This window comes from Vombatus ursinus, unplaced genomic scaffold, assembly GCF_900497805.2.
Source record: "Vombatus ursinus unplaced genomic scaffold, bare-nosed wombat genome assembly UNPS02014807.1, whole genome shotgun sequence".
Classification (NCBI taxonomy): Eukaryota; Metazoa; Chordata; class Mammalia; order Diprotodontia; family Vombatidae; genus Vombatus; species Vombatus ursinus.
In genome coordinates, this window is record NW_020954585.1 from 32,706,388 (window position 1) to 32,721,769 (window position 15,382).

Genomic DNA, 15,382 nt, shown 5'->3' on the forward strand with positions numbered 1-15,382 from the left:
CTTTAATTTTTTTTTTCATAAAACCAACTCTTAGTTTTGTGTATTAGTTCAATTGTTTTCTTAATTTCAATTTTATTAAGCTCTTCTTTGGTTTTCAGTATTTCTAATCTGGTATTTAATTGGGGATTTTAAATTTGTTCTTTTTCTGACTTTTTTAATGCCAAATTCATTGATTTCCTCTTTCTCTATTTTATTCATATAAGCATTTAGAGATATAAAACTTCCTAAGAACTGCTTTCTCTGCATCCCATAAGTTTTGGTATGTTGTATCATTATTGTCATTCTCTTCAATGAAGTTATTGATTGTTTCTATGATTTGTTATTTAACCCACTCGTTCTTTAGGATTAGATTATTTAGTTTCCAATTAATTTTTAGTCTATCTTTCCATGGCCCTTTATTACATGAAATTTTTATTGCATCATGATCTGAAAAAAATGCATTTAATATTTCTGCCTTGCTGCATTGGATTGTGAGGTTTTTATGCCCTAGTACATGGTCAGTTTTTGTGTAAGTATTATGTGCCGCTGAGACAAAGGTATATTTCTTTCTATCCCCATTCAGTTTTTTTCCAGAAGTCTACCATATCCAACTTCTCTAAAATTCTATTCACTTCCTTAACTTCTTTCTTATTAATTCTGTGGTTCGATTTATCCAGTTCAGAGACAGGAAGGTTGAGGTCCCCTTCTAGTATAGTTTTGCTTTCTATTTCTTCCTGTAACTCCCTTAACTTCTACTCTAAGAATTTGGATGATACACCACATGGTTCATGTATGTTTAATAATGATATTGCTTCATTGTCTATGGTGTCTTTTAATGGGATGTACTTTCCTTCCTTATCTCTTTTAATTACATCTATTTTTGCTTTTTCTTTAACTGAGATCAAGATTGCTACCCCTGCTTTTTTTTTTTACTTCAGCTGACACATAATATATTCCACTCTAGCCTTTTCCCTTTTCCCTGTGTAAACAACATATTGTAGGATTATGGTTTTTAATCCATTCTGCTATCCACTTCCATTTTATGGGAGAGTTTATCCCATTCACATTCACAGTTATGATTACCATCTGTGTCTTTCTCTCCATCCTATTCCCCCCACCCAATTTATGTTTTTCTTCCTTTCCCTCCTCACTGGAGTTTTGCTTTTGACCACCACCTCCCTCAGTCTGCCCTCCCTTCTAACCACCCCTCCCTTTTCTTTCCCCTTTACCTATAGGGCAAGTTAAATTCCTATACCTGAGTATGTCATTCCCTCCTTGAGCCAAATCCAATGAGAGTAAGGTTCAAATAATGTTCATCTCCCTCCTGTAATATGTATTTGTGTCTCTTCATGTGATGTAATTTACTCTTTTCTACCTTCTCCTTTACTCTTCTCCCATTACAATCCGTTTTCAACACTTAATTAGATTTTTCATCATCACATCAGTCAACTTGTACCCACACTCTCTGTCTACGTATATCCCTTCTAAATGTTGGAATAAAGATATAGTTCTTAAGAGTTACAAATACCCAGCAATAGCACTTCTAGGGCTGTATCCCAGAGAGATCATAAAATGGGAAAAGGACCCACATGTACAAAAATATTTATAGCAGCTCTTTTTGTGGTGGCAAAGAATTGGAAACTGAGAGGATGCCCATCAATTGGGGAATGGCTGAACAGGTTTTCATCATTTACTCCTGTTCTCACCTTTGCATTAGAGTCATTAAATAATCAGGAGGACTTTATCATGCTCTTTGTAGCATTCTTTATCCTCTGCAACAAATATCAGCACATGAGCTACAATTAACTTTCTTTTCTTTTCTTGCATGAGTTCATGCAAAGTGAAATGTAGCATTTGCAAAGTAACAGCAATATTTTGACTATTATAAGTACTCAAATTAACTAGGACATATGAAGAAAGACACTATCTGCATCCAGAGAAAACTGATCAATAGAAGTATGTATAGAATAATTTTACATATATTTGTGTGTGTGTGTGTGTGTGTGTGTGTGTGTGTGTCTAATGGTAACCATGGGGGGAGAGATTGAAAATAGGGGAAAAAAGGAAATTTCCATGATCACTTTACTATATGTATTTTAATTATATCAATTTCTTTTCATTTTTTCCTTTTTTTGTATTTATTTAGTATTTAATGTTTCCCCAGTTACATGTAAAAACAATTTTTAATATTTGTTTTTGAAACTTTGAGTTCCAAATTCTCTCTTCTTCCCTCCCCACCCCACCCCCTCATTGAGAAGGAAAGCAATTCCATATTTATATATGTGTGTATATATGTTATATATGTGTTTTCTATATATATATAGAAAACACATATATAGTTATATATATAGGTTATATATGTGTAGTCATGTAAAACATATCCATAATAGTCATGTTGTTAAAGAAAACATATACCAAAAAAAAAAAACAATGTAAAAAAAATTATGCTTCAATCTGTATTCAGACACCATCAGTTATTTCTGTGGGGCTGGATAGTATTTTTCATACTAAATATTTCAGAGTTGTCATGGATCATTGTGTTATTGAGAACAGCTAAGCAATTCATAGCTGATCATCTTACAATTTTGCTTTTACTTTGTACTCAGTACATTTCACTTTGCATCAACCCATGCAAGTTTTTCCAGGTTTTTCTGAGAGCATCCTGCTCATCATTTGTTATAGTACAATAGTATTCCATCATAATCACATACCACAACTTGTTCAGCCATTCCCCAATTGATGGGCATCCTCTCAGTTTCTAATTCTTTACCCCCAGAAAAGAGCTGCTATAAATATTTTTATACATATAGGTCATTTTCCTTTTTGGTTTTTTTTTTTTTATCTCTTTTGGGATACAGACCTAGTAGTGGTATTGCTAGGTCAAAGGGTATGCATGGTTTTATAGCCCTTTGGGCATAGTCCAAATTGCTCTATAGAATGGCTTAATTAGTTCTCAACTCCGACAACACTATATTAATGTCTCATTTTTTCCGCACCCTCTCCAATATTTGTCATTTACCTTTTCTGTTCTATTAGCCAATCTAATAGATATGAGGTAGTACCTCAGAATTGTTTTAATTTGCATTTCTCCAATCAATAGTAAATTAGAATATCTTTTCATATGGCTATAGATAGCTTTAATTACTTCATCTGAAAACTGATTATATCTTTTGATCATTTATCAATTGGGGAATGGCTCTTATTTTTATAAATTTGACACAGTTCTCTACATGTTAGAGAAATGAGGCCTTTATCAGAGAAACTTGCTTCATTTTTTTTTTCATTTTTTTCACAGATACCATTGCTAACTGTATTTCCTTCCATCCTATTCCTCTTACCCCCATTTATTCGGTTCTCTCTCTCTTCTTTCACCCAGGGCCTACTCAAAAGTGTTTTGCTTCTGACTACCCCTTTCTCCCAATCTGCCCTCACTTCTATCACCCTCTCTCTTATCTTATCCCTTTCCCATTCTACTCTCCTGTAGGGTTAAGATAGATTTCTATACCCCATTGTCTGTGTATCTTATTCTTTTTTTGAGTCAATTCTGATGAGAATAAGGTTCACTCACTCCCTTTTCCCCTCCATTGTAAAAAATTTTTCTTGCCTTTTCTATGCGAGATAATTTATCCTATTCTACTTCTCCCTTACTTTTTCTCTTAGTACATTCCTCTAAACCCCTTAATTTTATTTTTTAGATATCATTCCTTCATATTCAACTCACACCTGTGCCCTCTGTATATACTCTTTCTAACTACCCTAATAATGAGAAAGGTCTTACAAGTTACAAATATCATCTTCCAATGTAGGGATGTAAACATTTTAACCTTATTAAGTCCCTTATGATTCCCCTTTCCTGTTTACCTTTTTTGTGTCTTGTATTTGAAATTCACATTTTCTATTCAGCTCTGGTCTTTTCATCAAGAATGCTTGAAAGTCCTCTATCTTATTGAATGATCATTTTTTTTCCACTGGAAGATTATACTTAGTTTTGCTGGATAGGTTATTCTTGGTTGTAATCCTAGCTCCATTGCTCTTCAGAATAGCATATTCCAAGCCTTGTGATCCTTTAATGTAGAAGCTATTAAATCTTGTGTTATCCTGACTGTGGCTCCACAATACTTAAATTGTTTCTTTCTGGCTGCATGCATATTTTCTCCTTGACCTGGGAACTCTGGAATTTGGCTATAATATTCCTGGCAGCTTTGCTTTTGGGGTCCTGTTCATGAGGTGATTGGTAGATTCTTTCAATTCCTGTTTTACCCTCTGGTTCTAGAATTATCAGGGACAGTTTTCCCTGATAATTTCTTGAAAGATGATGTCTAACCTCTATTTTTTATCATAGTTTTCAGATTGTCCAGTAATTTGTAAATTATCTCTCCTGGATCTATTTTCCAGATCAGTTGTTTTTCCAATGAGATATTTCACCTTGTCTTTTTTTTTTTTTTTTTTGCTCCCTTCTAATTTTTAAGGAATTATTTTCTTTTCTTGGCGCAGTCTGTTTAAGATGTTATTTTCTTCAGTGTTTTTTCATGTCTCCACCAAACTGTTGCCTTGTTTTTCATGATTTTCTTGCATCATTCTCATTTCTTTTCCCAGTTTTTCTTCTACCTGTCTTACTTGATTTTTAAAATCCTTTTTGAGCTTTTCCATGGCCTGAGACCAATTCATACTTTTCTTGGGGGCATTGGATATAGGAGTATTGACTTTGCTATCTTCTGAGTGTGTTTTGATCTTCCTTGTCACCATAATAACTTTCTGTAGTCAGGGTTTTTTTTCCATTGTTTGCTCATTTTCCCAACTTATTACTTGACTTTTAATTATTTGTTAGAGTAGGGCTGTGCTCCCAGGGTGGAGGGTGCACTGTCCCAAGCTTCAGGGGTTTTGTGCAGCTGTTTTCATAGATACTTCTAGGGACCTGTAAGTTTTCAGTTCTTCCAAATTGGTATGATCTAAGGAAAGGTGTTACTCTCCTGGCCTGTGCTCTCATCTGTGAGTGACCACAAGCACTCTTTTCTGCCCTGGAACTATGGGAGGGTCTCTCTCCACTGCTGCCACAAATTCTGCTATGCTAGTGCTCCTCCTCGCCCTGGCACTGCCACCCAGGACTGGGACCTGGTTCTGAGTATGGGCAAAGCAACAGAGTCCTGTCTCAATGCTAACAAACAGACCCCTATAATGTCCTTCTGACCAGTTGTTCTACCCCTTTATTGTCTGAGTGCTAGGAGCCTCGGAAGCAGCTCCTGCCACTGACTTTGCTGATTCAGTCACTCCCAAGGCCTGCTCCTGACCTGCTAGGACTGGGCTGTGCTGGTGGGGCCTGCACTGAATTGCACTCCACTCCCACTCTAGTAAAACAAATCCTTCCTGCTGATCTTCTAAGTTGTCCCTGGTGTCTGTGGGCTGAAAGGTCCCCCCACTACTGCCAGCAATTCAGTAGCCCTGAGGTCTGCTCTGGCGTGCTGGGGCCTAGTCTGCACTGAACTGCACTCCTTTCTCAGCCTGGTGCAACAGATCTTTCCTGTTGACCTTCCAAGTTGTCTTGGGCAGGAAATTTGTTTCACTCCATCTTTTTATGGGTTCTGCTGCTCTAGAATTTGTTTAGAATTATTTTTTAAAGGTATTTGTAGGGTTTTGGAGGAGAGCTCAAGTGAGTCCCTGCCTTTATTTCACCATCTACTTTATTATATATTTAAAAGAAATAGCAAGTTGTACTTAATAGATTTGCAGTTTCATGTGCATTCATCTTTTTTATTATACTGTTATGGAAATGCCTGTTTTATCCCATAAATTAAAAATAAAATAAATTTTTAAAAAACAATTCTGCTTTCAGAATTTGCCACTGCTTTGTTGCTTGCCTACTTTCTTTTGAATGAGAAGATAGTAGAAATGTTTGCAAGAAAAAGAATTTTATGAATGAAATTTACCTATCAGTAAAAAAACTCAGTAGAAATTAAGAGGCTTTATTTCTTTGTAATTCTTGAAATGAGAAGTGTTTTGTGTACGGAAGATTAATGTCATAAAACTATCTGATTAAATGTCATTTTTAGAAAGAAAACTCCTGCCTTTGAAAAAGTACCATCAGCCTTTTGCTGTCAGCTTATTCATCTGAAACATTAATTTCATTCAACATATTTATGAAATATTCAGGTTTTTATTTATTAAAATATTTAACTATAAAGTAATCAAAACTTTATTCCAGGGGATTGAAAGGTTCACGTTGTAAATGGCATTTCATTTCAGTGATTTACTCAACAATCAGGCTTTAAGTATCTACTTTGTTCATTGCAATATGCTGGTTGATAGACATTGACATTCTAGATGTTAACCTTTGACATAATTCAAGTGTCTTGTCGGAAGAGAGCAAAATCTTTATTGCCTAATTCATATTATAAGCCAGGAGGTGTACATAATAACAAATACACAGTGAGTAATGTGGGAATACTTCAGAGAGAGCACCCCATCTATGGCTTAATTAGAGTTGCTGTGTCTAAAAAGTGAGGGGCTTCTGTCTTAGTCTGCCTAGGCTGATCCTCCAGGATCAGGTATGCAGTTCTTCCTGGGTCCATCAGAACAGGACATTAGTCAATATTAAAGATATATTGATACAACATAAATTTAAATTTCGTTATGCTTTTTGACACAAATGATGTAGCACCACATCTGTGGCTCAAGTATGAAGTTACTTTGCCTTTTTATGATAGAACTCTTACTTACCTGAGTTTCAAATCCAGTAAATGGTTAAAAAAAACAAAACCTTTATGTGCAACAATCCTTAATGTTATATGAATGTTAAGTCTTTAGTCGTTTATATCACTATTTTTATATTCAAATGCAAAATTGAAATTTGAATCCCAACCTTAAATTTGTGAAATTTAAACTAGAAAATATAAAATTATAAACTCTTTTAAAAATTGGTTCAAGAAATCATATAATCTTTTATTTGGAAAATCCTTTGGCATTTTTATGAGAAAACAACTTTATTGAAGTCCCATCTGGTAGACCAGTTTTTTAGAAATGGAATTTTTGTTCTTACTGAAGAGAAACCATAATGAGATTCCCGGGTACAGAATATATCACAAAGTTTTGGATCACAATAGCTATCTCCTGAGTTACTGCTACTTCAGATTCTTCATTTCAGGGAAATCTATTTCTCATGTCTTTTCCAGCCATTTAAGCCAAGAAAATTCCAAGCAACCAGATTTTTCTTGGCCCCTTATGATACCTTGGAACCTATGGCTAGACCACTTAGAATGAATCTAATCCATATTATAGTTTAGAAAGTACAAAACCACTTCATATGGACTGTTTCAATTATTTCACTAAGTAACAAGAATTGTATGCTTGTATACTACTTGTATAATCTTAGAATCTAAACTGCCCAGTATGTACAACCTCCAAGTAGTTTTCAGTGCCCTCCTTGAAAAATGACATATTAGAGCTTTACATCATAAAGAATTTTTGGTCCTGACACACAGAATCAATGTTTAGACTGTTTGATACTTGATAATTTGAGGAAATTGAAACAGAGACCCTTAGGGAATTAGATAGACACATTTATATTTGTTAAATTATGGAATGTTAGAAGTTTTATAGAGATTATTGAGACCAACCCCTTTGTTTTGCTTTTGAGGAAACAGAAACCTAAAAGGATATTGGGGCAGTAATAAGTGGCAAAACCTGATTTCAAATCCAAATTTCCTGACTTCAAGTCCATTGCTTATTTGGTTCCTTTATACTATCAGTGTAGTTTCTCATACAAACAAATGAATTATACCGTAGTTGAGAGACAAGATCATTCTTTATGAATCTGCTTATTTAATAAAGGGGTATGACTGAATTAAAAGGAGTTCAGTACTATAGTAATTATCATTGGCATTCACAATATGGTACATTAGGAAAATAACAATGGACTATGAGTCATGTGTGTATGAGTCTGGATTCTAAGATCTGGATTCTAAGAGTTTTGGCTACATTGCTATGGGGCTTTATATAAGTCCCTTAATTTCTCCAGGATTCCATTTCCTCATTTATAAAATGAGGGGGTTGGAGTAGACGATGCCTAGCCTCTGCCAACTCTAAAATTCTCTGATTTTAACTTTAAAAATTTTTAATTTAATTTTAAAATTTTCAGCTTCTGAAGGTGCCCATTAAAAAGTTTATAAAGATTATTTTTGCCTTTAATATGGATTTCTTTTAACCTTTTTAAAGTTTACCAAAATAAAAAAAAAATTCTATCATAGTGTCATGTCTTGAGCTAAATTGAATTCAGTTATGCAAGGAAATACAGACACAATATAGAAAGGAAAAGAATATGTAGCCTGGATATGAAGAAAATTTTTTTAATCAATGAACTCTCAGCATGGATTAGCAGTAGGAACACTTGCCTTGGAGTGTGGCTTTTGGACCTAACTACCATGAACTAGGTATGCAAATATGCACATACAGACATACATATATAGATGTGTGTGTGTGTGTGTGTGTGTGTGTGTGTGTGTGTGTGTGTGTGCGCTTGGCTTTGGATAAGTCATTGCACGGCTTTGGATAAGTCATTGCACTCCTTTGAGCTTCAATTTTCTCTCTAAAAGAAGCAGCATGATGTAATGGGGAAAACTAGATTTGGATATGTGGAATCTGGTTTTTATCCCAGCTATGGTATTTGTGACCTTGGAAAACAAATATTTATCAAAAAATATTTATTAAGCACTTCCTATATTCTAGCCACTGTGCTAGGCGCTCCTAGGTATTTAAGTACAAAGAATGAAACAATCATAAATACATATGTGTTTATATGTGTTATATATGTGTATATATGTGTGTGTATATAAACAAACACAAAATACTAAATAGTTAAATACTAGGAATTTTTGGAAGAAATGTTGGTTGGATCAGGAAGGGCTTTATGGTGCCTCCATGGTGCATCTTAAAAGAGAGAAAGGAACTATAGACAGTTCTCACTTCATGCAAGTTCAACTTTATGTAAAGAAATCCTCATTCCCCCCCAAAATTTTACTGTATAATACTGTGTATTCTCGCTTTCTCTCTCTCTCTCTCTCTCTTTTTCTCTCTCCCCCCCTCTTGCTCTCTCTCTTTCCATCTATAGTTCTACAATTTTTTTGTAGCTCAGTGTTGATTTCCTGACACACATAAGATCTTTTCATATTTATATAATAGAGCCAAAAGATTCAGAAGACTTATTCTAGAGTATTTGATAAGAATATGCTGCACAATCTTTTCATGATGCACAATCTTTTCATGAATCTTTTCTTAAATATTGCATATTAAAAAATAATCTTGAGGCATGAAAAAAAAGCGTGTGGTAATATTCCTGAGCAGTTAAAATTTTTGTAGATCATTTTTCAAACAGAACAAATATTTGTATCTAATGATGTAAATTCAACTTTTCTTTAGAAGTGTATCTTTTTATTGACAAAGATAATCTTCCCAAAAAGTTGTATGTATATGAAATTTCTGTGAATCTATTTCTTGGATATTTCCTTGGATCCCTAATGTCCTTGTAGTGATTATTCTTTTGCCCTGAACAGATTCTAATTCTTCCATGTCTTCTTATGACATATAATATTTGTCTATGTCTTCCCATAAATTCTTCATTGAGTATATGACCAGTGGGCTAGGGCACTTCTCTTAAATATTTTTAACATTTCATGGGTAATAGCTGAAACACCTCCTTTTCCTTGATATAATATCTTTCACAGTGACTCTAAATGCAAGCCATTTTTCATAATCTGCAGTTTACCCACCAAGTATCTCTCCATTTTCCTTTGAATTATCTGTAATTTTGATTCTATAGATAGTGTTCTTGGTGTTCCTTGACTTAAAACAACATTATAAATTAAATCATTTTAACTGTACTAGAAAATTAAGTTTAAAGAATCTTATAGGTGTTTCCCTTAGCATTGTGAAGAATCTTATTGTGATATGAATTAGTACCCCCATAATTTATATACTGGTTTGTCTGTTCACACACAAAAAATAGAGGTTTGAGTATGGAGGGTTTTTTGTTTGTTTTTAAAATACTGGTAGTTTTTAAACTGAGCCCTACTTATGGCAAAAACTCAATTCAGCTAGAAAAAATAAACTTTTATGATTCTTTCACAGGAAGTAAAGCCTGATGAAGTAACTAAATCTGCTCTTGACGATGATATCAACTTTGAAAAAATCTGCAAAAAGGTGAATTTGCATTATGGAGTTTTTGATTTCGTACAATATTCTTTGTTAATGTGATTTACATGTTTGTTGTAATTTTTTTTTAAAAATAAGTGACCAAGAAACTAGTACATTTGTCATTTTTTTCTCTTTTTGAGGTTTAAATATTCAATAAAAAACAGATTTTAAAGGTAATATAGGCATTTTGGACTGTAACCACAGCATAACTCTAACATTCTTAAAAGCCAGTTATACTTCATATAACATTAAACATGGTAAGTAAATATAAGTTCATTTATGAAAAATCCCTTATGCAGATCAGACAGATGTGATTGATTATTGATTAATCAAATGGAATATAACCAAATTATATTTGCATTCATACAGAGGAAGGAAATACTTCTCCTTCCCCTTTTTCTCTCCTACCTTTATGCCATATTCATTGTTCACATCATTCTATACATAAAGAGTGTCAAAGGGAAAGTGCTAAATTCCCTATGGGAGACCTGAGTTTTTTAAATATAGATAGTTTTTAAACTGAAGCATACTTGGGCAAAAACTTCATTCATCTAGGAAAACTAAGCTGTTTGTTTCGTGATTCTTTGACAGAATGTAAAACCTGATGAAGTAACTAAAACTGTTTTTGATAGTTGTCCCCCTATGGAAAAACAGTTCTGCCTCTGACCAAGTAGCTGTGTGACTTTGAGCAAATCACTTTCATCCTGGACCTCAGTTTCCTCACTTTGCCAATTTACTTTCACTCTTTTTATAGAAATTGTTCCAGGCAGCCAGCACCAAAATACTACTTGGCAGGCCACAGTGCAGTTATCGAAATTCTTTTTGAGGTAGCAATGATTGGGTTATTTTATTACTGAATTCATTATTTGGTTAGATGGTGGTAGGGATGGGAATCAGCTGTGGAAGTGAATTACCTCTTGCCACTACTAATAGTGCAACTTCAGTTCTGGGCCTTAAAATATAGTATAGGTTTTTGTTTTCCCCTGGAGTAGGTACTTCTGAGAAACTTGAACTGTTTTTTATATTTCCACCACAAAAAAAAAAAAGTTAGGCTACTGTTAGTCGTGGAATAATGAGGGTTTTGAGGTCTTCCAAAATTAGTGGGCCCCTCTAAAACAAAGGTCCCATTAAGTATACAAAATGGGAGGCCAGAGGTCTGTTTACATGTACTGTAATACCTTATTCATGCTGAACTAAGAAATGAGCTGTTCTGTATATCTCAGTATTTCAGATAACTTAATCAAAGCTTTCTATCTTAATCATCAAAATCATTTTTGCATTTTATTTTGATTATTTTATATGTTTTTATAAAATATATACATCCCTGTAAGGATTGCTCATGGTCATTATTGTGAACATGATTTCATTGTGCTTTGCTGTAGAACACTTATGTTCCTAGGTACTATTGAATTCTGTAAGATGTTTGATTCCTTACTGATTTATCCCCAGACCCCATACTTTCTGAATTCTATTTTTAGTCTCTTAGTTTTATCCCTCTATTGCTTGAAGACTAGCTGTTGTCATTTCTTGTCCCTGTCTCTACAGCAATCTCTTCACTCTCATAATTCCAGTCTAATTTGTTGCTTCCCTTCTGCTTGTGGCCTGGAAAAATCAGATGACCAAACTTCGTAGAACTGTGCCTGAATTAAAAGTAAATAGGCACTGGGAAAAGGCTTGAAGGAATTTTCTTTAAGTAAAGCAGATGAGAAAGGCAGCATGATTTAGTGGATAGAAAACTTGGGTATAAGCAGTGGGTCTGAGCACCTACTGAATCTGTAACTGACAAGTCACTTAACCTCTTACTGCCCCTGGGCAACACTGAGGCCTATACATTGCAGTAATGTTGCTAATCTTCAATACTATCTCAATCCTTTTCCCTCTTGACCTTTTTGCAACACTGTTGATCTTTTTCTCTTTGCTACTCTCTGTTTTGTAGGTTTTTATGACACTGCTGTATCCCGATTCTCCTCCCGCCTATTTGATTGAGTCTTTTCTGTCTCCTGGATTTTCAGAAATCCAGATCTTGGAGGTTCCCCAAGGCTTTGTCTTAGGCCCTCTTCTCATTTCCCTTTTATACTATTTTCATTTGGTTATCTCATCAGCTCTAGGTTTGCAGTGATTGTTTCCATGGCAATGAGTGTGAGATCTGTTTGTTGAGTCCTAACCTCTCTCTTGACCTTCAGTGTTAAACTCAACATGTACAATTCATTATCTTCCTCCCTACCTCAAACATTCTCCTTTTTCTAATTTCCCTTTTATTATGGAGGACACCACCACCTTCCCGGTTTGAAACTTGGGCGTTATCCTGGGCTCTGTCTTTCCTCTAACTCTCCACCCCATTATCATATTAGTTGTCATGTCCTATCCTGTAGGCCTTTATCACTTGACTGCTGGACTACTGCAGTAGCCTCCTGGTTGGGCTCCTTGCCTCAAGTCCCTTTCCACTTCAATCCATCCTCCACTCAGGTGTCAAATTGAATTTCTAAAAGCATACATCTGACTATATCATCCCCCTATTCCGTAAAGTCCAGTGGCTTCCTATGTCCTCAAGGAAAAAAATAGAAAATTGTATTTTAGCTTTTAAAACCTTTCACAACTTTCCTCCTTTAAAACTTTTTACAACTTTCCTCCTTGTCTTTTCAGATTTCTTATACCGTATTCCCCTTCATTAATGATGTGATCCAGTGACTCTAGCTTATTTGCTGTTCCTGACACATGACACTCCATCTCCCAGTTCCTAGGTTTTCACTAGTTATTTCCCTATGTCTGGAACATAGGGAGGCAGGAGTGAAACCTGCCTCCTTCCCTCCCTGGTTTCCTTCAAGTCTTCCCTAAAAAGCCTTTCCCATTCCTTTTTAATCTTAGTGCCATCCCTTTGAGACTGTGTCCAGTTTATCCTCTATATATCTTGTTTGTACATAGCTGTTTTCATGTTGTCTCCTTTGCATAAGCTCCTTGAGGTCAGGGACTGTTTTTGTCTTATTTTTTCCCTTTCTTTATATGCCTGGCACATAGTAGGCAGTTAATGTTAGTTAATTTGACTTGATCTGCACTTAGTAGAATTTCCTTACCAGAAACTCCCTAGCTATTTAAATCACAGATTTGGAATACCTTTTTCCCTCCATCCCATCATACCCCCACTTTCCCAAAAAAAAAGTTCAAGAATTTTGTACAAATCTGGAAATCTGACTGTTCACAAACTTTTTTTTTCTTGATTCCAAATTTTATATTATGAATGGTTAAATTTGAATATAGTGATCTACAAATGAGATATGTATTGCTCTGTTTTCTGTATATCTTAAACCAGGGTCCAACTTGAGTTATTTTCAAGTTAAATTTGAAATGTTGCTACTCTTAAATTTGTCATTTCTTAATTTTTATTTTTATTGCTTCTCATTAGATTTAACACAGATTTATGTAGGTCACAAAGTATAAAAGGAGTCCCTAGACATAGAGATAAAGAAGAATTTCTTTTCAATTCTCAATTAACTGGAACAATTGAAGAGCAATCTGGAATTATACTCAAAGAGTTATTAAACTGCCTGTACCCATTGACCCAACAATACCACTGCTAAGTCTGTTTGCAAAGATGACTGGGGGGAAAAGAAAAGAACCTATATGTTCTAAAATATTTACAGCAGCTCTCTTTGTGGTGGCAAAGAACTGGAAATTGTGTGGATACTCATCAATTGGGGAATGGGTAAACAAGTTGTGGTGTATGGTTGTGATGGAATACTATTGTGCTGTAAGAAATGATGAAGGGGGGGAGGGGCAGCTAGGTGGCACAGTGGATAGAGCACTGGCCCTGGAGTCAGGCATACCTGAGTTCAAATTCGGCCTCAGACACATAGTACTTACTAGCTGTGTGACCCTTGGCAAGTCACTTAACCCCATTGCCTAGCCAAAAAAAAAAGATGAGCGGGTTGATTTTAGAAAAACATGGAAAGATTTGCATGAAATAATGAAGAGTGAAATGAGCAGAACCAAGAGAACATGTATACAGTTAAAGCAATATTGTTCTAAGAACACCTTTCAGTGACTAAGTCATTTTGACTATCATAATACCCAAATTAACTACAACAGACATATGAAGGAAGATGGTGTCTGCCTCCAGAAAAAGAACTGATAAATAGAAGTATGAATAGAATAGTTTTACGTATGTGTGTGTGTGTCTGATGATAGCCATCTCTAGGGTGGGGGAATGTCAAAAAAGGGGGAAAACATTACATGATAACTTTATATATTTAAAGGGAATAGCAAGTTGTACATAATAGATTTGCAGTTTCATGCACAGTCATTTTTTTTTCCTATTCTTCTGTGTTATGGAAAAGCTTCTTCTATTTTGTGAATTCAGGAAAAAAAGTAAATTTTGAAGCTTTTCTTTAAATAACCGCAATGGTTATATGGATTCCATTACTGCCATTCTCACTTCCATTAACCCTGAGATACCATTTACCCTAAAGTGAATAAAACCATCCATATAATAGCCATTTTATGATATTAATTCCACTGGTTTTTGATTATATTTTAATATATAGATTTGCAGAGATTGAAATATATAATATTCAAATTTAAAAGTAGATTGTTTCTTTTTAAACACTTTAAGTAGGACCTGATTATGCTAAAGAAAAAGATGAATTTATTTACATTCACATTGTAAAATTCTCCCACCCTGTTCTTTCACTCTTCACCCCTGTCAAATGTCCTACAAATTATATTAAATTTAACATTATTCTCAAATTGACATGGTGATTTTGAAGGATTTAAAAACCACCTAGTACAGAGTAAGGAATAATTATTAATATGTGACTGAGGAGCTGAAGGATATATTTGCTTAAGGTATGGTTAGTGGGTTGAATGTGAGGTATGAACCATCTGACCCAACTGGAAAGCAGTAGTTGAGGGAGGTCCTTGCTTAGACTCAAACACTCATATGCTATATAATGTGGAATAAAAAAATACACTCCTGAAGGTTCCAGATCCTCAAAGGTAGCTCTGGCCAGCAAATTTATAGCTATGTAATAAAACTTAGTTAATATCAAGGTCTTAATTAAAGAAGATGTAATAAGTAGAATGGTAAATTGCCTGTATAGATTTTAGAACACTAGGAATAAATGGTATAAACCTTTTTTCAACTGTGGACTATTAGCATTTTCATCTTTTACTATCTAGCTTAACCACCTACCACCATCATTGTGTATCTTCTGTATCTTCATAGTAA

At 34.6% G+C, this 15,382-nt stretch overlaps 1 protein-coding gene across 2 annotated transcripts in view; it reads left to right on the forward strand.

Moving 5' to 3' along the window:
* SRFBP1 (serum response factor binding protein 1) overlaps window positions 1-15,382 on the forward strand; it is a 102,225-nt gene that overhangs the window by 62,630 nt on the left and 24,213 nt on the right. For both annotated transcript variants that reach the window (XM_027875127.1, XM_027875128.1), the window contains one exon: window positions 10,096-10,167. In XM_027875127.1, the coding sequence (XP_027730928.1) occupies window positions 10,096-10,167 (72 nt within the window). The remainder of the gene's footprint in view (window positions 1-10,095; window positions 10,168-15,382) is intronic.